The sequence below is a fragment of the Hemiscyllium ocellatum genome, chromosome 10 (genome assembly GCF_020745735.1).
Source record: "Hemiscyllium ocellatum isolate sHemOce1 chromosome 10, sHemOce1.pat.X.cur, whole genome shotgun sequence".
Taxonomy (NCBI): domain Eukaryota; kingdom Metazoa; phylum Chordata; class Chondrichthyes; order Orectolobiformes; family Hemiscylliidae; genus Hemiscyllium; species Hemiscyllium ocellatum.
The window spans coordinates 80,645,062-80,670,224 of record NC_083410.1 but is presented as its reverse complement, the minus strand read 5'-3'; the positions used below and the strand labels follow the sequence as shown (position 1 = coordinate 80,670,224).

Below are 25,163 nucleotides of genomic sequence, written 5' to 3'. Positions count from 1 at the left end.
GGGGAGAGTGACTAGGGTTTCCGGATGTGTTGCGTTTGCTTGTTTGAGTTTGTTGCTCAGAAATCGACGGACCGTGATCATCGGATACCTTTTTTAAAAATACACTGTATAGGTGATTTTCCTCTGCTCTTTGTAGATCTTCTGTGCTCCAGTGTGTGGTGGCTCATTGAAATAATGTTCTAATGCAGCTTTGTTTGTGGCTGTTAGGATGATTGTTTCTGTAGTTCAATATTTGGTTTGTACGTGTTGTTTTCCTGTAGACACTGGTTTGACGTTCCCTATTGGCTGTTCGCTCTACTGTAACATCTAGGAATGGCAGTTTGCAGATGTTTTGCTTCTCTTTAGTGAATGTTATGCCAGTAAGGGTATTATTGATGGTCTTGAAGGTTTCCTGTAATTTGTTTTGGTTAGCGATGGCAAAGGTGTCATCCACATAGCAGACCTAAAGTTTGGGTTGGATGGTTGGCAGAGCTGTTTCCAACTCAGCCAGCAAACTTTACATCCAGAACCTCAACCAGAGCTACAAATCTTTTCAGAGCTCACATACATCCTTGCACCTTAAATACTGTAGAGACTCTACTCCATTCTCCCAGTTACTCAGTCTGTTGCATCAATTCTCATGATGCCAACTTTGACAAGGGGGCCTCCAAAACATCCACGTTTGTCCTCAACGAAGGATTCTCCAGCACCGTAGATGGGGGTTCAGCTGCATCTGACCCATCTGCAACACTTCAGCCCTAACTCCCCTCCCCACAATAGCAGTTGGGCCCCCCTTGTCCTCAACTATCATCTACCTCCACAGGATACATATTCCCCTCCAGCCAGCCTTCCGCAAGGATTGTTCTGTCCGGGACACCCTGATCCACTGCTCCTTCAATTCCAACACCTCCCCACTGCCCTTTGGCACCTTTCCCTATATACGCAGAAGGTATAACACCCGCCTATTTACTTCCTCCCTCTTCAGTATCCAAGGGCCCAAAGACACCTTCCATGTGAAGAAGTGCTTTACCTACATTTCACTCAATCTAGTCTACTGCATTTGCTGCTCACAACAGTTTCACAGAACACTTGTATTCTGTCTGTAAAAAAATTACACTGGGCTTCCAGTTGCTTGCCACATCAACACACCACCCTGTTCCCTGGCCAACATCTGTCTCATGCCAGCTGTAGTGTTCAATGAAGCTCAGTGCAAGCCAGAAGAACAGCACCCCATTTTCCGCTTGGGAACTCTACAATCGTCTGAACGCTATAGCGAGTTCAACAATTTTAAGCCTTGAGGCACCTTCTCTCATGTGCTTACCCTAACCCCACACATGGACTTGTTATCACATGGTCTTTGTTATTACACACTATCCACTGTTAGCACAAATGGCACTCATTAACAGATTTCATTCTTCTAAGCTAACCATTATCTACCCTTCGTCTGTTCAGCTGTTCTTCTCTCTGTTATTTATCCCCACCTAAAGTTTACTCTTTAGCTCCTCATCCTATTATCTGCATAAAAACAAACCTTTACTTAGTTTCTATCATTTCTGAGGAAGGGTCACTGGGCCCAAAATGTTAACGCTGATTTCTCTCCACAGATATTGCCAGATCGGAGATTTTCTAGCAATTTCTGTTTTTGTTTCTAGAATAGTCTGGTCTCTGGTGCCATAACATGCTGACCTAAGAAATGGTCCTGAAAACATTAAATTAATTCATCATCTAGACTTTTTCCATCAGATTTTCCAGTCTACTTAAGTTAAATCTAAATGATAATTGCTGTATCCTTTTGACAAGCTTACTTCTTCTTTGATATCGTGTGCAACCATGTCATTACTGTTAAGGGGCGTGGACATAAAACCTGTGGCCTTTTGCCACTATAATTCATTTTTATCCTGTCTGCTTTCATATCCTTGTTTCCTGAAATTAGGTTCTCTCTCTCCTGTGCTGACATCTTTAAATAATAGAGACACTCTCACCCTTTCCTACTAGCTCCCGATCCTTCCTAAATATCTCTCACCCTTCAATATTCAAGTCCCAATCCTGCAAACACGTTTCAGTGATGGCCACTAAATCACACTTAGTTATCTTAATTTATATTACTAGTTTTGTTTAAATTCTATGTGCACAGAAATACAGTGCCTCAAGCTTTGTCCTTGTTATTTTTGTAATCTCCCGCCTTAACCGATTTGCTCTCAGATCTGCACTCTTCATAGCTTCCCGTCATTGTTCATTTATTACTTCCTCCCCATTCTTTGATTCACCACCACTTCCCAGAGTTGGTCCCTCGTCCTTAGTGTTTAATTTAAGATCTACACTACTTGCCTACTTATACAGGTCACAAGAACACCAGGCCTACTACTGTTCACCAGTCCAGAGATGTTCAGAAGCCTGGCACTGGACAGACAAGACAGCCACCTGGACTCTTGCTCTTTTTTTGGTGGTGAACAGGTCAACTCCTGCGACCATGCTGACCCTATGATCACTACATCCCTTTCAGCTTTCCTGTTTGGATAACTTTCTGTACCATGGTACCATCATTTAGATTCTCCTCTAAATCCCCAAAATGTATGACTGCTTCTTGGTACAAAAAAATGGTCCCCCTTCCTGATGTATCAATGTCTGTAGATGAGCCTCCAGCTCCAACTCTTAGTCGAAGTTGCTCAAATTTCAAATACTTAAAGGTACGTTTGCCTTGGATCACAGTGGCATCCTTGATCTCCCATATACTGCAGTTTTGACACACCATCTGTACTGCATTTTCTAGTCTACATATAGATTAGAATCCACATGATAATTGCTGTAGCCTTTTGATAAGTTCACATTATTCCTTCCTTGATGCCCAGAATTGTTAATGAGTTCTTAACTTAGCTGCATTGTTCATTTATTTATGCTGATTCTTTATGTATTATTAGTATATGTCATCATGGCAAGGTTATGTTAAAACTTGAGAACAGAAAAGGTTTCAACCAACAGTGGTGGTAAAATTGGTGTTCTTCCAAGTGGAAGATAAACAGTGGTGCTCACAAGGGGTGAATGATAGGTCCCCGTTTCACTTTGATATACAAATATTGACCTTGACTTAGGCGCACATGGTCCAACTTCAAAATTTGCAGATGTCACTAAACCTAAGTACATGAACCATGCCGAATAGTAATCAACTACAAGTGGACATTTGACCAGCTGGCAAAATAGGCAGATAGACTAAATTTAATGTAGGTTTATTTAATAAAGTTATATTTGGACAGAGAGAACAAATTGAAAATAAAGGACACAAATCTAAAGAACTGCAGGAACATAAAGGCTTTGTGGTATATGCACAAATCATGGAAGGTCGAAAGTTCAGTATGTGGTTAAAATATACAAGGAATCAAGCACTGTGCACTAGAGACACAGGACAAGAGCAAAGGAGTTATGATCAACCTTTATAAACAACTAGCTTGGCCTCAACTTTGATATGTCCAGTTATGGTGACATTTTTGGAAGGATTAAGGAGGTAATAAAGAATGTGCAGGAGATTCATGAGAAGAGCTCCAAGGATAAGCGGTGCATTGGGGAACATGGTGGTTTTCATCTCAGAGGGTGAAGAGGTTCAGTAGAGGTATTCTAGGTCAGAGCTTCTGCAAGTTTGAACTATAAGCCAAACCTTTGAGGTTTGCTAGCTCTGAGGCAGAAATGGCTGCTGGGGAGTTCTGACTAAATGCTAACAGCTGCAAGACCCTTTTAAATTCTCATTTTAACAGTGCATATTGCCTAACTGGCCAATCATTTTGCTTAAAAGCTCTGCAGTCTCAAAAGTCTACTTCTCACCATCCTTTCTCCCTCCCTTTCAAATTGTTCCAAATCAAGTACAGTGGTGAGCAGGATCAATTTGCATGATTATAAACAATGTTTCTATAGTCATGTGAAGCTGAATTCGCTCACTGGAAAATCTGCCAGATTTTAAAACATAAACATAACAGATATGCCTTGCCTGATCTCTTGTTTGTAGTAGTCTTGTTGTTCCACTCTGACAATTGGCTTCACCACATTGCGTTCACTTGAACTGGAACTGGAAACTGTGTGCTCGCTATCCAATCTATCTGAACTCTAAGGAAAAAGACAACAGTTACAGGATCAGGATTTGGAGAAAAATGACATTTCTAAACCTTTGACAAAATTGTAACATACAAACAGGATAGCCCAGATTTTAAACTGAAATAAAAACAAAGCTGACAGTTACTATCAGTGCAGTGACTCAAGTCAGAGTCCCGAAGTACACCCAGGCGCAGTTAAAAACACATCCGGAAGTTTCAAAATCAGTTATTCTTTAAAATGTAACCTATTTTTGTAATAATGACATGGTACTTAATGAGTAGAAATCTGCTAACATGATATTTAAAAAGTTACAGTTTATGCAGTGAGTTAAGTGTGTCTTCTTTCAGAATTTTATAATGGATTTTTAAAACAAGCTCTGTCAGCTCAATTCCATGCATATACAACTTGCCAATAATGTGACTTTGCACTTGAAAGTAGTTAAGGGGGAAAAAAAGGAGAGAGAGTGCGCGAGAGAGAGCGCGAGACGTTGGCACCATGGTAAAGACGACATTCTAGAAGCAGGTTGCAGACGGAATGCAGTAGTGGTAGTAGGGAGCAATACAAGGATGAGAAATTGATACCATTCTCCAGATGGCAGTCATAGTAGGGGACATTTAAGGCTGGAGATAAACTTTCAGTTGAAGCATGAGGATCCAGATGTCATGGTCCATTTAGGTACAGATGACATTGGCAGGCCAAAAGAGGAAGTCATGTCTGGTCAATATGGGCAACTAAGTGCCAAATTAAGAAGCATAATTTCAAAGGTCAAAATCTCCAGGCTGATTTTCAGAATCTGCTGACTAAAGCTTTATATCACGGCTACTACACTTTAGATATTGCTCAACACCCAGCACAGAATTTATTTGTTTTAATGCATGTTAGCCAACTGCAAAGATCCAGAAAAGTAAGTGAAATAACTTAAACAATGAACTTGGACTGAACAATAAATTGTTGCAGTGGATAGTGCATTATTCACAATAGCTTGGGACCAGTTTTTGAGGTAGAGCAGAAATAGAAATCATGGAAGCATAATTGGTTAATCATTTGCATATAATTAACTGGACTACCAAGACACCAGTTTTACTTGTAGAATGCCTTGGACAATTAGTTACTTGCTTAAATTACATTGCTCTCTCTCCTTTTGGAAGCAAAACAGAATAAAATTTGATGATTCATTCAGTCATTCAATGCTCATTCTGGATGTTATGCATCATATGCAAGTCTACAACAGTAGAGAAATAATTGCTGTTTTTGGGATTCTGTGGGATGCACAGATTCAATTGAATCTCAAGGGAAATCTATTCAAAGAAATCTACCTAAAGGCTAATTGCAAACAAACGCAGAAAAGCAAGCCTTACATGAACTACAACCTCTCCACATTTTCAAAATTCTCAATCTTGTTCAGTGAAACTAACCAAATCAGTGCCAATTTATCAATATTATGAATTGCATGCTTACATCCATTAGTTTCTGGCGCAAGAATCCTAAAATCAGATGAATAAAAAGGAATTTGATTGTAGTAGAATACCAGAATAAAAACGTTTTCCAAGTTGTCCTTTTAAGGCTTTGAAATGTTAACTTTCTTTTGTCAAGGCAGAATTGTGCTCCTAATAATACTTATCAGCTATCAGCTAAAGAGAGATGGAGTTAATGTCTTAAAACATCTAAAATGCTTTGCAAAAACTTTCCATTTTGAATATTTTCAAGTTAGTGTATCTTCCTTGAAGAAGTGTGGATGGCAGAATAGGAATTTTTAAAACCGTTCTTTATCTTGACACACAAGTATTTTTGGATCTTCTCATTACTATTTAATAGTGGTGGCCCTTATTCTTGGTCTTGGTCCAATAAACAGTCCCAGTAAAGCTCTGATTCTACATTTCCCTGACTGCTCCTATAGGATTTGATGCTTTTTGTTAATACTTTTAATGCTTTTGTTAATACTTTTAATATTTGCCTCTTTATGGGATGGGCTGATGGAAAAATCATTGTAAAAAGGAGAAAACATTACCAACAGATAAAAAGAGTCCAAAAACAGCACATGAACACAATTAATGCAAACTGCCTAATCCAAATCAATTTCGTTAAATACCCTTTCATTGTAATCTAGACAGTTAATCTATCTCAGAGTCCAGCTGAGACTATTTAGAAGTGGTCAATGATAGAACATTTTCATGAACAACTGAGTTGAAGTGTTTTGTTCATTTTCAAAATAGTACAACTTAATTATACTCAAGTTCATTAACACAAAACAAAGAAAAAGTTACCTTGCTCATAGTTAATGGCATACCACTGTGAATGTCGCCATCCAGATCAAATGTAGTTTCTTGGACACTTCGGGACCCTTGCCTATAAATCACAAACTTTTTTTAAAGAAACATCCTTCAAATTATTTTTTTTTCTCCTCCAGCACACTTCAAACAATGTTTAAATCAAAACTGTGAAACTTGGCACTCCACAGCATTTTTGACTCAATATGGAGTTCAACAATTTTAGATCACAACCTCTGCCTCCATTTTGACTACTTTTTGATTTTTTTTTGTTTTATGGGGTTAGTCACAAACTTGCTTCTTTCTTTATCCTTTTGTGTTTTATTTAGATATTTTTTACATAGCATTTCACTCATTTAGAGGCAATCTTTTTTTAAAAACCAAATTCATTACAATTCTTTACCTATTACATCATGAAATTATTGAATTTCAAATGTGGCCTAAAGTCCTTAACAACTGCAATATAACTTGCCAATTTTTATATTCTATGCACTGACCATGAAACAAGAATGCCACACATCACTGGTAACAGATCTCCAATCACAAATACACTCTTCTACTGTTACTTTGTCTTTACCAGCACCCTGCAGGTCCCTCATGACTTCATGTTTTGTATCAGCCTGACATGAGGAACCTTGTCAGAGGCCTCAATAAAGTCAATATAGATATTACCTACCATAGCCAACTTTGAGTTTTTGAGGGTAAGTTATGAAAAGGACATTCGGACATTATAAAAAGATAGATAGGTTAAATGAGTGAGTAAATGGAGTAGATTGCGAGAAAATATGAAATTGCCCTTTTGGCAGGAAAAAGAAAAAGAAAAAAATTACCTAAATTCAGACAGATTACAGAGCCTGAGATCCAGAGAGAGCTCAGAAGTCTAGTGGATAAATCACAATAAGGTGAGGATGCAGATACAGCAAGTGATTTGGAAAGCCAATAGGATTTTCAGTTATTGGGAGAGCAACAGAATACAAAAGGTGGGGGGATATACTTCAGTTGTATAGTATATAGGTGAGACCACATGTGGAGTACTGTGTACAGTATTGATCTCCTTATTAAAGGATGGATGTGTGTACAGGTAGCAATTCAGAGGTTTACTGGACTAACGCCTACAATGGACAGGTTGTCTTTTGAAAATTGAACAGGCTAGTCATTGGAGTAGATAAGAACAAGTCAACATTTAATTAAAACGTAAAAGATCTGGAGGGGTCTCAACAGTTTTGATGTGAGAAGGATGTTTTCTCTTGTGGCAGGATTCAGAGCTGGAGAGGCAATTGTCCAATGATATCATCACTAGACTTTTAATCGAGAGACCCAGATAACGTCCTGGGAATCTGGGTGCAATTCCCATGATGGCACATGGCTGAATTTGAATTCAGTTTTAAAAAAAATCTGGAATCAAGAACGTAAAGATGACCATTAATCCATTGTCGACAGTTGGAAAAATCCGCTTGGTTCGCTAAAAGCCCTTTAGGGAAGGAAACTATATTCTTACTTGGGCCAGCCAATTTGCAACTTCAGACCCACAGCCAATGTGGTTGCTTCAAATTACCCTCTGGGTAATTAGGGGTGGGAAATAAATGCTGCCCTAGCCAGCAATGTGCTCAACCCATGATGGTGTACAAAAAAAAACTAGAAGTCTCTGTTTGAAAGTAAAACATTAAAGACAGAGATAAGGAATAATTTATCTCACATAAGATCATGACCCTTTGGAACACAGTTTCCACTGTCATTGAATATTTTTAAGACTAGGTAGATAGAATTATTGAGAAGGGGTGAAAGGCTATCAGACACGCAGGAACGAAGAGTAATCAGATCATCAATTATCTTATTCAATGGTGAAGCAGGTTCAAGGTGCTGACTGCCTTATTTCTGTTCTAAATTTTTATGTTTAGGAATGAATCCCTTCTTGAGTATAGAAGTTGGGAAGTTACATTGTAGTTGTACAGGACATTGGTGACACCACACTTGGAATATTGTGTTCAGTTTTGGTCACCTCGCTATAGGAAGGATGTTATTAAACTGGAAAGAATGCAGAATAAACTTACAAGGATGTTGCCAGGACTCAAGGGACTGAGTTATAGGGAGAGGTTGGACAAGCTAGGACTTTTTTCTTCACAGCATAGAACACTGAGGAACAGAAGTATATAAAAATTTCGAGAGGCATGATGGATAAGCTGAATGCACTAAGTGTTTTTCCCAGGGTTGGGGAAATCAAGAACTAGAGGGTATCAGTTTAAGTGAGAGGGGAAAGAATAAAAAGGGAACCTGAGGGGCAACTCTTTTTTTTAAAAAACACAGAGATACATATATTGAATAAGCTGCCAGCAGCAGCAGTTGAGGCGGATACATTAACAACATTTGAAAGACATTTGGACAAGGTTTAAAAGGATATGGGCCAAGTGCAGAGAAACGGGGTTAGCATGGATGGAAACTTTGATCAGCATGAACTAGTTAGGGCAAAAGTGCCCATCTCAGTGCTACAGGACTCAGACTTAGCTGGATGGTTTCTCAAAATATTAAATAGATTAACACCAAGTGTAACTCTGGAGTTTTGACAGGACTCATTCTTTCCTCTCTCCCATAAGCCCTGGCCATCCCACAGCATCATTGAACATTTTAAATACCCAAATTAAAACTTATCTACATAGCTCAGATTAAACATTCTAAATGTAAAAATAACTTACCCAGATTTAATTCTCTGGCCCTTGACCATAGGTCCTGCATCCATGGGTCTCATGCTCACATGATTCTGAGCAGGATCCACAAACTTGAACACATGTGATGACCCAAACTGAATGTTCATGCCACTTTGCAACATGGTGGTCTCAGTGATGTGCTGGCCATCAACGTATGTTTCAGCATCAAAACTGCGAGGGGTAACTGTTACTATGCCATCCATGTTAGTAAGATCACAATGATGAGGTTGAATTCCTGGACCAAAGAGCTACAAAATCAAGTAAAGTTTTTAAATGAATTGTAATAACTCAATTCAATATTGTTCTCATCTCAAAAAAATTGATGTGCTGGGTTCATAATCTACTTGTTTCTTAAAAAAAACAGCCAAGTCAATTTTACAAATTTTCTACTGACATTTTCTAGTGAAATGTACTATATTTTTATTAGCAAAAATTACACAGCACAAAAGTGATATGCAATATTCAGACGAGAAATGCAGCAATTTTTGCAGAAAAAGTTCCAGCATTCAGTCAAGACATTAAATTGACCAAATGCAAGAATATGGATGCTGTAAATCTGAGAAAAATAGAAAATGTTAGAAATGCTCAACTGGTCAGATATGCAAGCACAAAGGCAGTGAACAAAAGTGGGGGCCGCAGTGAGGAGGAAAGGGACAGTCTGTGATAGAATGGAGAACAAAAGAGATAGTAATGTGATAAGAAAGGAATGAAAAGATGGGTCTCTAGAGGATGTATAAACAGGAGGGGTGGAATCAGTAACAGCTGAAGTCTGGAAAAAGTGGGCAGTGAGATTATGATGGAATACTGTTTAAGTCAACAGACAATCTGAAAGGCTGTAAAGTGCTTAACTGGATAACAAGGGGACATTTCTCAAATTTATATTAAGCTTCATTGGCATTGGAGTCCAAGGACAGAAAGGTCAGAGTGAAAGCAAGGTAGAAAATGATAACAAGAGACATCTCGGCAAAATCATATTTGAGGACTTGTGATCAAAAAGCAAATTACTCATTTTTAGAAAACAATTGAAACAAATGCAATCATTTGTGACACAAAACTAAAGGTTTTCCTGCTCAGATTCCAAATTTTCTGGTCTATATTAATAATGGCAGTGCAAAAGAATCCTAGTGTAAAGAAAAATTCTGCTTTGAGTGATAATTCTAATTGAAGAGCTTTTGATCCCTTCACACGTCCTTTTAAAGTAGTACAAAGCATGTCAGGAAATAAAATTAAGCTGATTTGCATCATTGATGCTCACTAGGTGTTGTATTGTTTAAAGATGCCTAAGGAACTCTCCTCCTAAAGTGACCCAAACATAATCAAGAAACCACCAGCAGGGCAAGAACGTTTATGGGACAAAATTGCACCTCCTTCTTACTTGCAAAAAGCTTTCCCCTCTCTTCTAAAACAAAATTACAACACTGAAATTCAAATCCTGTTATCTTGTCTAAAAACTGCAGTGGGTGCTTTCGCTCCAACACAATCAGTAGTTTCTGGCATTCGTGAGGCTCTTGTCCATTTCTCATTTGTTGCTATTTGTCACTGTCATGCGTAAAGACTATAGCATTCCTACTTTCTTCCCTCCTTCATTTCAAAGGACTACTCAGGTCTGGACCTTAACAGGAAGAACTAAAAGCCATAAGAAATGTTTGGTGAAAAGGGACACTGTTGTATTGATACTTGCATCATCTGTTTAAATTAACCTTTTAGTTTTGAATTGAGAGCAGGCCATACGAACAAGTAAACCATCAGGAAGCAGTGTTCTTTGAAGCACTGATCGATGGCATCATTTAAAAATGGGGTGCTTAAGTTTGAAATTGAACCTTATAACATCAATTTAAATTGCTTGCATAGGTTCTTTGGAAACAAAGTACAGGTATCACATGTCCCTGTGTAAATAGTTGACTATTACAAAAAGCAAATCCAGAAGTCTGTAAAGCCATGTACATTTCGCAAATTAATGGACAAGTGAAACTGAAACATTAAATACACATGGTCAAAAGGACTATGGAACTTCATCTGGCTGGATCAAAAATACGTCACAAATCACTCACTGTCTCAAATATTCAAGCTCGCCATTCATTTTTTTCTAGACATACTCCATTGGTACACTCGGTAGTGGACTTCAAACAATCATAACCCTCAGAAATAGGTTTGTCAGAGAAGTTGAAGCTCATGCAAAAGAAATCATGGTGTGATAGAAAACTGTGGAATGAACAATTGTTTTCCAATACAGTGGGGATCCCAGGGGTCGATAACTAAACTACTGCTTTTCTGGATGGATATTAGTGACCCAGACATGATGCCAAAATGTGCAGATGACAACTATTAAGAGTACTGTAAATGGGATGGAGTACAATCATAGACATCACAAGGACAAAGTTAGGCTGGCGGATTGAGCAACAGATTAGCTAATTAAGTTAACCAAGTCTGCCATGTTCTTGTAGCATATTGTATTTAAGGTGCTCTATCTGAATGCATGTAGCAATTGTGAAAAGATTGAAGATTTCAATGCACAAGTTGAGGTATATGATTTAATTCCTATTATAGTGACATGGGTACAGTGTAACTAAGTTTAGGAACTGAATACACAAGTGCAGAAGTAAAGATACCTTGCTACAATTTCGTACACCCTTTGAGAGATTTCACATTGTTATTTTGGTCTCATTACCCAAAGAGAGAAAGATATACTTGGCGCAGTGGAAGCTCATTAAAAGTTTGCCGATTAATTCGTGGAATGGCAAGATTGATTTATGAGCAGAGATTGAGCATTCTAGGAACATATTCTCTAGAAGTTCGAAGAACAAAAGGTGGTCACATTGAAACTTAAGTAATTTTTATGAAGTGTGTAAGATCATCCATGATCGAGAATGGCAGAGCAGACTTGAAAGGGTGAATGACCTACTCCTATTATAATATCCTTCTATGCGTCAGATGAAATCGAATGCCGAAATGTCAAGTGTTACATTTTTATGCGAAAGATGACATGCAAGATAAAATAGTCTACAATTCCAAAGTGGGTACAGAAACAAAGGCATACAGGACTTCAGAATGAGAGAATAGAAAACTGGAAATTCAGGACTGGCTTCATCTGGCAGTCTGAGCCAATTTTGACACTGCATTTTAGGACAGATATAAAAAATTTAGAAAGGATTCAGAAAAGGTTTGAGTATGGCTCCATACTCAAAAATATGGATAGAATGGGGAACTCAGGGTTCTAATTAGAGAAAGTTGAGAGGGGACTCGATAGAATAATTCAAAATCATGAAGGATCGAGAAAATGTAAACAGTAACTGTTCCCATTGGTGGAAGGATCGATAATCAGATTACATGGATTTAGGTTAATAGCAATAGTATTAAAATTTACATCAGGGAACATTTTTATGCAAGTGATTAGGGATTTGGATTAAGAATTTTCTCAGCCGAAGAATTTGGTGAAGGCAGGTGTAAAAGCGAACTTTGAATGCAGATAGCCAGCACCAATTCAATGACTAACCAATGTCCTCCTGTGCTTTAATCATGATTTATATTCATAGAGTCATAGAGATGTACAGCATGGACACAGACCCTTCAGTCCAACCTGCCCATGCTGACCAGATATCCCAACTCAATCTAGTCCCACCTGCCAGCACCCGGCCCATATCCCTTCCAATTCATATCCCCATCCAAATGCCTCTTAAATGTTGCAATTGTACAAGCCTCCACCACTTCCTCTGGCAGCTCATTCCATACATGTACCACCCTCTGCGTGAAAAAGTTGCCCCTTAGGTCTCTTTCTTTATGGTTTTTAATTTACAACCTTTCACCAGCTAAATTTCAACTTCTTTCCTCTTAAATTGACCAAAAATATGCTCACATGCATCCTCAAATACTTAGGATCAACAAAAAGTCAAAGAATTTGCCACACCTGTACAACAGATTAATTTGTTTTGCTTGCTTATTCAACTGTGGTTAATCACATGACAAAGACTACTCGCATAAGAGAATAAAATGTGACAAAAAAAATTGATATCAGCATTTTAAATTTGAAGTCTTTTCAAAAGATATGCAATAGCACTAGGTCAGTTAGGATAAAACATACAAGGACAACTATAATGTTAGAAAGTTTATTCTTACCTGGATGGAGTTCTCATCTGACTTTTCAGTGCCAACATCTGTAACATTCAGTTGTAAACGATACAGTTTTGGTTTATCTCTGGAATCTGAACCATCTGCAACATTTTGAAATAAACAGTTTAGCTTGCGTGCATCCAACTTTTAAATTTTCATATTTTTGTTTTAAAATTTTGCATTGTCATCAATTTGAGACATGAAATTATGAAAAACTAAGGTATAAACACCAGAACATTAGTTACTGAATTCAGATTTGAAATGTCAATAGCTTCCAAGTGTCTTTTTTTTTAAAAATCATCGTTGGATCTGAGGGAGCACTATTTCACAATTTGATGAAGTTCTTTATTTGCCATCAAGCTATGACTGGTAACATTTTTTGAATACATATCTCAAGAGTTCCTAGCTAGCAGCATACAAGTTTGCCCAGAAAATGAGAGGCACCAAGTGAAAGGTTTTTCAATAGGTTACTCAGGATAGTTTGTGCGTCACTGAAAGGTTTTCGGCAGTGAATGAGTTGATGAGGAGGAGAGACAGAAGCAAACTCTATTAGGAGTGCCGCAGTTAGTTACTCTGCTTGCAAGGTAGCTGAACTACGCAGCTTGCATGTAGGGGACTTGGAGAGAAGTTAACAGCAATTGGATGGCTAAGTGCTGCATGAACAAGTTGAGCAATTAGTGAGCAGGACATATTCAGGACTCAAGAAATCCTGGACATCTGAGAAAATGGAAATGAATTGTTTGGCAGGACAGGCTATTTGGGCTCAAAAGAAGCCTGCAAATCTAAATACTTTGTTACAGGTGAGAGTAAAATGGTTGAAAAGCTCACAAGCAGTGCCTCCATGGAATATCCCAGAATACTTGTTACCATAGGACTTTTCCTTCTATACTGTAATCATACATGTTACTCTTCACACCTATTAAATTCTAGGTTGAATTGGAGGCATTTCAACTTAGATTAGATTAGATTTACAGTGTGGAAACAGGCCCTTTGGCCCAACAAGCCCACACCGACCCGCCGAAGCGCAACCCACCCATACCCCTACATTTACCCCTTACCTAACACTACGGGCAATTTAGCTTGACCAATTCACCTGACCCGCACATCTTTGTGACTGTGGGAGGAAACCGGAGCACCCGGAGGAAACCCACGCAGACACGGGGAGAACGTGCAAACTCCACACAGTCAGTCGCCTGAGTCGGGAATTGAACCCGGGTCTACAGGCGCTGTGAGGCAGCAGTGCTAACCACTGTGCCACCGTGCCGCCCTACTTATTAACTGCATCATTGGTCACAGCCTGTCAACTATATTCAGTTGTCAAGTAGTATAGGTCAAAAGACAAATAACATCATAAGTAGTTGGAAAGTCTAACAGATTTATAAATTAAACTTGTGCAAGATATTTAAACATGTATTCACTCATTAACAGATGTACAAGAGAAAACTGTTGTGGCAGTGGTAGTGTCAACTGCCCCTGGCCAAAAGATCAATGCTTGAGTCCTACCCACCCAGATACTATGAGGTAACATGTCCCAACTGGTTGATTTGGAATATGGTTGATAGAAGATTGTATTGCTTCTTGCACTGGAAAATTATTTTTATGAACGACAATTATATATTTTTAAACAATTTCTAGTCACTGCTAGAATTTCAAAATGAGCAGGGAGGAAATCAAATTACAAAAGACACTAGTGGCATGCCATTAAAATAGTCTAAATTATATTTTCAGAATTTAACCAGATCACAAAAGGAACTTTCCTTAAAAGCACTTATATCAAAATCACTTGAAAGTTCCATGATCAATTTGACTTTCATCAACAATACTAATATGATGCACAGATGCCATCTTGGACTTTGGTCGCTAGTTTTTAACGTGCCGGATTCTATAACAATTGACAGTTACTCCATTTACTAAATGTAACAGCTCACAATAAATATTTCAGCATTATAGCAACATGGAAATTACTTTCAGTTGCAGAACTATTGCACTTAAAGTTAGGGTTTACATTTCAGATCTAATCCACATACTATTGAGTCTGCACTAGTCAAGTTACATTTCCAGAAATGTACGTAGGCACAAACATTTCAGTGAACTTTTAAGACATTACCATAAATTGATACAATATAAAATTTCATTATAATGCAGCATTCTGGATTTTCTTTCAAACTGGTGCTCCAGTATTGCATTCTAAAATTCTATGCACTAATAATTAAGACCACTTGCTCTTCTGTTCTATGACACCACTGATCTCCTAACTCCCTCAATCTTTCCTTGACTTGCCATGGTGTTCTGGAAGTTCATTCCAAATTCTTTGAACAGCTTAAAACCCGTGATTTCACATCTCTTCAGTTCCAAAGAGCTGCTGGACTCTTAGTTCTGTTTTTCTCTCCATGGATGGTTCCACACCTGCTGAGTTTCTCCACCACTTTGTTACCATTGATTTATAGTCAGAGATGTATAACACAGAAACAGACCTTCAGGCAAATTCGTTCATGCTGACCAGATATCCTAAATTAATCCAGTCCCATTTGCCAGCACTTGGCCCATATCCCTCTAAACCCTTCCTATTCACGTAGCCACCCAAATGCCTTGTAAGTGTTGTAATTATACCAGCCTCTACCATTTCCTATGGCAGCTCATTCCATATACGCATCACACACCATGAAAATGTTGCCCTTTAGGGCCTTTTTAAATCGCTCCCCCGCCCCCACCCCCCCTCTCACCCCAGACCTATACTCTCTACTCCCTCACCCAGCAGGATATCTACCTTATCTGTTTACCCTATCAATGCCCCTAATGATTTTGAAAAACTCTAAGGTCACGCCTCAGTCTCCAACACTCTAGGGAAAACAGCCCCAGTCTATTCAGTCTCTCCCTATAGTTCAAGCCCTCCAGCCCTGGCAACGTCATTGTAAATCTTTTCTGAACCCTTTCAAGTTATACAACATCCTTCCTAGAACAGCATGTTCAGAGTGCATTATGGTTTTCCATTTTTCTGATGAATTTACACACCACCTCCCCGAATTCATAACTAATGATGACAAATGTGATTAATTATGACTAACTGTATAGCATCTCCGAGGAAGGGTCACTGAGGAAACGCCAACTCTGATTTCTCTTCAGATGCTGCCAAACCTTTCCAGCAATTTCTGTTTTTGTTTGTGTACACCACTTAAGTTTTTTTAAGCCTGTTGTTTGATTCATCATTCAAGATGTTGACAAAAAATTGCTGAGTGAATTTATAACAGCTAGATTTGTCATTAGAGCAGTGTAGACTGGACCTGTGCATTGGGACCATGCAGATTTGACACTGCTGGCTCCAAGGCAACCGCCCAGAAAATTGAAAATGCCAATGGTAAACTTCCTTGTCTGGAATCCTTCAAAATTTGCCCAGAAAGTCTTCGGAGAGTTCCAGCAGACTTCAGTTTAATAGTTAAAAAAAATCTCCTGGGTTACCACTAAACTGAACCTATAACTCACGAATGTAAGGAATTTCAGTTCAGCCCTGATCCTAGTAAATGGGACAGCTGGCTCAAAGGGTCTTTTGACACTGCCCTCACCTGCATGCTACTTTCCCAACCCCCTTCAGTTACTTTACATACTTACCATTTCACTTACTACCAAGTTTCTGATGGACATTTATATAACAGAATACAGCACCTAGTACTGTGTAAAGCAGCATGATTGCTACAATGACCATTTGTGCTGCTGGATTCAATGATTTCTGGAATCTTAGCTGTGAAGTCATTTAAATGAAAGTGAGCGTGTTAGCTAATACATAAGGTGTGTTAGCTTTCATTGGTAGAAGGATTGAGTTTCAGAACCACGAGCAGTATAAAACTCTAGTGCGACCACACTTGGGAGTACCACGTACAATTCTAGTCACTGCATTACCAAAAGGATGTGTAACCTTTGGAAAGGGTTCAGGAGGAGATTTACTAGGATATTGCCTGGTATGGACAGAAGGTCTTACGAGGAAAGGCTGAGGGACTTGAGGCTGTTTTTGCTGAGAGAGACGGTTGTTGAGAGGGGGGGGTGACTTAATTGAGACATAAGATAATCAGAGGGTTAGATAGGGCAGACAGCAAGAGCCTTTTTCCTTGGATGGCGATGGCTAGCACAAGGGGACATAGCTTTAAATTAAGGGGTGATACATATAGGACAGATGACAGAGGTAGTTTCTTTACTCAGGAGGAGGAGTGTGGAAAGCACTGCTTACAACAGTAGTAGACTCGCCAACTTTAAGAGCATTTAACTGGGCATTGGATAGGCACTTGGACGAGAATGGAATAGTGTAGGTTAGATGGACTTCAGATTGGTTTCACAGATCAGCGAAACACTGAGGGCTGAAGGGCCGGTACTGTGCTGTAATGTTCGATGAGTACCTTTCCCCAGTCAGATCAGGGATAGTGATAGGATTTCCGATCTCGATTTGAAGTTCTGGGCCATTATTAAATCTTGCTATATCTGCACACGTCTTTTGGTAGAAAGTGAGGACTGTAGATGCTGGAGAGTCGGAGTTGGGAATTGTAGTGCTGAAAAGCACAGGTCAGGCAGCATAGTCAACGTCTCGGGCATAAGCCCTTCAATATGAATGGGGAGAGGAAAGGTGGCTGAGAGATAAATAGGGGTGTGAGATGGGAGAAAATTGTGATAGGGTGGAGCGGATAGGTGGGGCTGATAGGTGAGAAAGACAACTCCACCAATATCTGCTCCCAGGAGGTTCAATTCCATTCCAGGACATCCAAGATGTCCTCCTGTTTCAAGGACTGCAATTTCTCCTCCCACATAGTCAATACCCTCCAGCATATTTCCTCCACCTCTACCCTCAAACCCCATCCCTCCAATTGCAACAAGGATAAAACTCCCCGGTCCTCACTTTCCACCCGAAAAACCTCCAGACAGAACACGTTATCTTCCGCCATTCTGCCACTATCTGCTTTCCACTGAGACCATTCCCTTCATGACTTCCTTGTTAGGTCCATGCCCCCTCACCAACCTAGCCTCTACACGTGGCACTTTACCTTGCCGTTGCACAAGGTGTAAAACCTGTGCCCACACCTCCCTTCCCCAACTCCATTCAAGGCCCTAAAGGATCATTTCAAATCCGGATATTTTCCTGCACATCCACCCACCTCATCTACTGTGTCTGTTGCTCTCGATGTGGTCTCCTCTATATTGGGGAGACAAAACGCCAACTTGTGGAGCAGTTCAGGGAACATCTCTGGGACATGCACCAAACAATCCCACCACCTACTGGCCAAGCACTTGAACTCCCCCTCCCACTCCCCCCAAGGACATATGAGGCCTAGGCAGCCTCCACTGCCAAATTAAAGCCATTTACCAACTGGAGGAAGAACACCTCATCTTCTGCCTTGGTACCCATCAACCACATGGCATTAACATTGACTTCATCAGTTTCCAAATTTCCCCTCTCCCACCGCATCCTAGATCCAATCCTCCAATTTTGTAGCACCCTCTTTACCTGTCCTACCTGCCCATTGTCGTTCCCACCTATCCATTCCACCCTGCCCATCACAATCACGCCCACTTGCATCCACCTATTGCCTTCTCAACAACCTAACCCACTCCCCCTCCCCAGCACCACCCCCACATTTATCTCTCAACCCCCCTCCCCCTCCACATTCCTGATGAAGGGCTTATGCCCAAAACATTGACTCTCCTGCTCCTTGAATGCTGCCTGATAGCTATGCTTTTCCAGTACCACACTTTCCAAAACATGTCAAAATTCCAAATCAGACCAGCAGCTGCATACGTCTACCACTTTAAAACCTCAATTATGAGGTTTTAGATTGGATTAGATTCCCTACAGTGTGGAAACAGGCCCTTCAGTCCAACGAGTCCATACCAACCCTCCGAAGAGTAACCCACCTAAACCCATTTCCCTCTGACTAATGCACCTAACACTATGGCCAATTTAGCACGGCCAATTGACCTAGCCTGCACAGCTTTGGACCGTGGGAGGAAACCGGAGCACTCGGAGGAAACCCATGCAGACACAGGGAGAACGTGCAAACTCCACACAGACAGTCACCCAAGGCTGGGTGCACCCTCCCACTGCACCCCACCCCCCAACACACACACACTCCCACTGCACCGCTTCCCCCACACACTCACCCTCCCATTGCACCCCATTCCCCCCACACCCGCCCACTGCACCCCATCCCCCCACACACACACCCTCCCACTACACCCCATCACAAGGCTGGAATCGAACCTGGGACCCTGGTGTTGCGAGGCTGTAGTGCTAACCACTGAGCCATTGCATTTCACTACACAAAGTCAAAATAGATTTACAGGTAATTCCCTTTTGTAAACACAATTTGGGGGACCTTGAAGTTCAGGAGCACAGTTCTCTGAAAGTGGAGTCATAGGTAGATAGGGCAGTGAAGGCAGCTTTTGGCGCACTGGTCTTCATCATCAGTATACTGAATATAGAAGCTGGGAAGTTATGCTGCAGTTGTACAAGATGTTGGTGAGGACACACTTCGAATATTGTGTTCAGTTTTGGTCACCTTGCTGTAGGAAGAATGTTATTAAATTGGAAAGAGTGCAAAAGAAACTTACAAGGATGTTGCCAGGACTCAATGGACTGAGCTATTGCGAGAGATTGCACAAGTTAGGACGTTTCTCTTTAGAGCATAAGAGATTGAGGAGGAAACTTACAGAAGAAGAGTACAATACCATGAGAGGCATGGATAGAATGAATGCACTTAATCTTTTTGCCAGGTTTGGGGAATCGAGGACTAGAGGGCATCAGTTTAAGTTTAGAGGAAAAAGAATAAAAGGCAACCTGAGGGGCAACATTTTTTTTGCACAGAGGGTGGTACACATACAGAATGAGCTGCCAGCGGAAGTAATTGAGGTGGGTACATTTACAAAATTTAAAAAGGTATTTGGACCCTTACAACGGTATCACTATGTTCACTCCCACCACTGCCTCATATGAGCTAATTGCCGCACATTCCAGTATCAGATGTGCTTCAAGTCAAAAATAACCTAAAATGAACAAAAATAAAGCAACGAAAATTAAGGTAATTCGAGGGACTAAATAATTTACCCAGTCCATCAACTCCATACATCCCCAATTTTGCTCATCTCATGAATGAAACGCACAAAAACACAGCAATGGCTCACAGTAAATACTTGACATTTCTTGGAGGTCAACATTTATTTTGACTAATCCATGTATCATACAAATATGATTTCTAACTTACGTATCCTGGATAAAAGTACTTAAAGGAGTGGATAAAGAATGAAAGGAGTCTAAAGTGTATATAGATGAAATTGAAAGGAAAGCAAAGAGAATATGGAAAAGCACTGATATGTAAAATGAAGGAAAACCAAATAATTTAATAAACACAAGAGCAATAGATAACTAAAGGGCATGGTATATTAGGACCAAAGGATAACCTGTGGGAAGCTGCAGATGTTGGTTTGGTTCTTAATGAATTCCCTGTGCTTGTTTTACAAAAAGAACAAGAGAGACATTGTAATGAACAAAATGAAATGTGCACTATTAACCAAAATTAAAACAAGAATATTAAGGGATTTAACATCTTTGAAAGTGGATAAACACACAGACCCAGATGAAATGTATCTGGGTCTACTAAAAAAGCAAAAGATTTCTAAGAACTAGTAAAGTCTTTGATAATAATTTCATAATCTTCTGGTTACAGATATGGTGCCAAAGTACAGAGAGTCTGCATTTGATATGGTTTAGTTAAATAGAGGCCAATCAGCCTAACCTTGATGGTCGAAGTTACTAAAAGAAAAGGCTAGGGACAGGATAAATTCTTAGTTTGAAAGACATTAGCAAGAGAATCAGCAGATTTGTGAAGGCAAGTTTGTAATTAACTAAAGAGATTCACAATTATGAGCTGCTGGCAAGGTCAGTCAAAGACAGCATATTTGATATAATTTGCAGCACGGGGGCACAGTGGTTAGCACTGCTGCCTCACAGCGCCAGGGACCCAGGTTTCTTTCCAGCCTCAAGCAACTGTGGGAGTTTGCACATTCTCCCAGTGTCTGCATGGTTTTCCTCCAGGTGCTCCAGTTTCCTCCCACAATCCAAAGATGTGCAGGTTAGGTGAATTGGTCATGCTAAATTGCCCATAGTGTTCAAGGTGGTGTAGATTAGGTCCATTAGTGAGGGGTAAGTATAGGATAATAGGGTAGGGGAATGGGTCTGGGTGGGTTACTCTTCAGAGGATTGGTGTGGACTTGTTGGGCTAAAGGGCCTGTTTCCACACTGTAGGGATTCTATGATAGCAAGGGTTAAATTGTCACAAAATTAAACAGCCATGTGATTTAAAGCAGTGTAACAACTTGAATTCAGAGACAGGAAACAAATGCCTAATAGTTGATAGGTGCTTTTGCAGCTCAAAGGCTATATTCAATGAGATTTCTGCAGGCGCAGTATACTCGATCCCTTGCTTTTTGTAGGATATAACAAGGATTTGGACTTGAATGTAGGGAAAGAATTCTTTAAATTTGCATATGCCCCCAAAAAACGGTTGCAGTTGATAATGAAGGAAGTAAAAGGTAGAAATGGACTGATCAGGTGAGTTAGAGTGGCAATGGGAGTTAAATCCAACTATGTGAAATACCACATTTAAGAAAAGGTTAACAACGCAAGAGGATAGAAATTAAATAATACAATGCTAAGAATTATAGCGGAACAGAGGAACCGATCCCTGAAAGTGGCTGGAAAGTTTACAAGTGTACAGCATCTGAACTGGAAGGTTATGCTAGAACTATTTAAACCACAGCTGGATTACTGTTTGAACGTCTGGTTACCATATCATAGGAAAGATGCAGCTGTACTAGACTGAGTATTTGGACTGAAGATTGCAGCTACTTTAACTTCATAAGACATAGCAGCTGAAAGGGGTCATACAGCTCATCAAGTCTGCTCGGTTACTCGATGAGGTCATGGCTAATCCGAATTCTCAACATCACTTTCCTGCCATATCCTAGCAACCCTCAATTCCCATACTGATTAGAAATCTGTGCAACTCAGCTTTGAGTATTCTTTATAACCCAATTGTGACACCTCTGTGGTAAAGAATTCTTCAGAATAATGAGAATAAAAACAAATTCCTAATCTGTCTGAAGTAGGTGACCCCAAACTCTGAGATTATGCCCACTAGTTCTATATTTTTGCAAAAGAATAAACAACTTCATGGTATCTACTCTGTAAGCTCCCCAAGAATCTTTTATGCTTCATTTCAAATTCTAATGGGCACAAGTCCAAGCTACTCAAACTCTGACAAGAAAACCTCTCCTTACCTGGGATCAACACAGTAAACCTTCTGAAGACTGCCTTCAGTGACAGTACCTCTTTCCTTTGGTAAGGGGACCAAAACTATTCATAATATCTTGGGTGTTGCGACAATATTGTGGCTTTAAGACATGCGCTTTGTCTTGGTTTCTTTGAGAGAGAGATTGGAGAAACAGATGCTGAGCAGTCTATGAGAAGATAAACAACTTGTGAATGCTTTGGGTTTCGTTTTACAAAGTTGCAATGAAGCAACCTGAATGAGTGTGGTCAAGCTGCCACCGAGAGAACCAGGATTTTTAGTTCTTTCAATATCAGTTGCTGTTGCGGTCAGGTGGTGAAAGATATTCTTTTCACAATCTCGGTTACAGCCAAAAGCTGGGGGTTCTCTGCCTGCTGAGCGCTGCATGCGAGACAAATCGGTTTTCTGAAATTGTCTTTGAGTTTATGGGATATTATTAAATTGGAATAGTTAATTAGTAATAGTTACAGCATCCATAACTCTTAAGTTTTCTAATAGTCATTCCAATTCCTTCCTTTTGTTGTATTTTAACTATAGTCGATGAACAAAGTGGGCTTTCCTTTAAATCCAGTAGTTTGACCAAAACATATTGCATCTGGAACTCAATACCTTACATTTGTCTTTAAATTTAGAAAATGTTGGGATCTAGACTATGTTCTGAATATTTTGATGGGTTTGGTCTGGTTCATAACAGTGTGGTTTAACTAGTACTTTTACAGTTTTTACAAGATTTCCCTAATTTTGTCATCATCAACTCCTGATGACGGGCTTACGTCCGAAACACCGACTGTCCTGTTCCTCAGATGCTGCCTGATCCGCTGTGCTTTTCCAGTACCACACTTTTCGACTGACTCTCTAGCATCTACAGTCCTCACTTTCTTAGTTCCCTAAATTTATTGCAAATGAAACAAATAAAAACATATTGTTTGCCTTCCCTCCTGCCCGATTAATGCAGGCGCAAGGTTTTTGAGATTCATGCCCAATGGACCCCCAAATCCCTTTGATACAGCTTTCTGCATTTAAATGACATTCAGCTCCTTTATTTTCCTTCCCAAGTTCATAACCTCATTTTCCCAAGTTATATTCCAAGTTATTACCCATTTACTTTATCTGTCTACTTCCTTCTGGAGACTCGGTCATCCTCAACTTGCCTTCTCAATCTATTTTGGCAAAAGTACACACACATTCTTCATCCAACACATTAATATTAGAAATAATTGGGGTCCCAGCACTAATCTCTGTTGCACTGTACTAATTACAGGTTGCTGTCTTGAAAATGCCTGCCTTATTGCAAGTCTGTCTTCTACTAATTAATCACAAACTATATTAACCCCAACACCTTAACTCTTAAATTAAATAGTCTAACATGTGGTACCTTAATGAATATCTTTTAGAACTCGAAATACATTACAGGGGAACCTCTAGTATCCAAACAAGATGGGTAGGCACTTTTTCATTCGGGTAATCAATTATTCAGTTAATCAATTAAATGACTTTCCTCTGAGGCTCGGAGTTTTTAAAGTCTGCTCCCCATTCAGGAGATTGCAGAAGCATAGTGTGCAACCCCTTACTCCTACCAACCCTCGTCCAACACCATCCCTGTCCCCCCGCCATTCAACACTGCCCCCGCCCCGATCTCTCCTTCCGGCACTGCCCCTGCACCCTGTCTGGGGCAGTTGGACTGCACACCAACAATAAGACTACTGCTGCTGGTGCCTTTGTGGGGTAAGTCTCCAAATAGCTCGCGCACACACCCATCCCCACAGGTGCACACAACATTTTGCTGCACCTTTTTGACAGGTTTCACCTCTGCCCTGTACAGGACAATGCTGCCGGGGGGGGGGGGGGGGGGGGGGGTGTTCGTTTGGGGTACATCCCTCCGTAGAACTCCAGGGAAAGTGAAAGTGGAGAGTGAAGAGAGAAAGAGCAGGTGGTCAGTCATTTGGAGACTGTGCCGTTTTAATCTGTAAACAAAAAACGCGATCACTGTTGGAAACACGTCTTTGATGTAATGTTCCTATTGGGACCGTAAGATCTCCTTCGGATAATCCAATTTTTGGACAATTGAGGTTCCTCTGTACATTGAATTGCACCCCTTTCCCTCAGACGATTTGAGTAAATTTGTTAGATATGATTTCTATTCATGAAGCCATGCTGAGTGCTTGATCATGTTATGCATTTCTAATTAAAAATTAAGAACGTGGGGGGATCCAAGATGGCGGCGATCCAGCAAGTCTGAGTCTATTGTGCTCCTCCCAAGACTTAGGCAAAGTGGGTCACCCACCTCCACCACACTCACCAAATCATTCCAAATAGTTTTTACTTAATGTAATTAGTTGCTTAGTACTGAATTTAAACAATTTAATCTCCACAAAAAATGACTAAAGGGAAGGGAGCCCGCAGTTCTCAGCAGGCAGGAACCCCTCTCCAACTGCAGTAGAGGCGTCCGCAGCCGCTCCGGGGAACTTACCTACACTGGCAAGCCTTGTGGAAATCATCTCTAAACTCGATGCGAAGATCAATGCCTTCATTGAAGAGTCCCGGAGCCGATGGGACTCACTCTCCGCTGTGCTACAAAAGCACGACTAAGACATCAAGGAAATTGAGTACCGAGTCGGAGGGGCGGAGCTAAAGGCCGTGACCTCCGAAACTATAGCAGAATCGGCCGTGGATCGGGTCCGGACTCTCAAACAGCAAGTCTGGAC

At 40.2% G+C, this 25,163-nt stretch overlaps 1 protein-coding gene across 6 annotated transcripts in view; it reads right to left on the bottom strand.

The window, feature by feature from the left end:
- The window catches only part of afdna (afadin, adherens junction formation factor a), a 224,583-nt gene that overhangs the window by 90,052 nt on the left and 109,368 nt on the right, over positions 1-25,163 (bottom strand). For all 6 annotated transcript variants that reach the window (XM_060831656.1, XM_060831652.1, XM_060831654.1 and 3 more), the window contains exons 9-12: positions 13,142-13,236; positions 9,017-9,276; positions 6,324-6,405; positions 3,956-4,071 (exon numbers count right to left, since the gene is read on the bottom strand). In XM_060831656.1, coding sequence (XP_060687639.1) covers positions 3,956-4,071; positions 6,324-6,405; positions 9,017-9,276; positions 13,142-13,236 — 553 coding nt within the window. The remainder of the gene's footprint in view (positions 1-3,955; positions 4,072-6,323; positions 6,406-9,016; positions 9,277-13,141; positions 13,237-25,163) is intronic.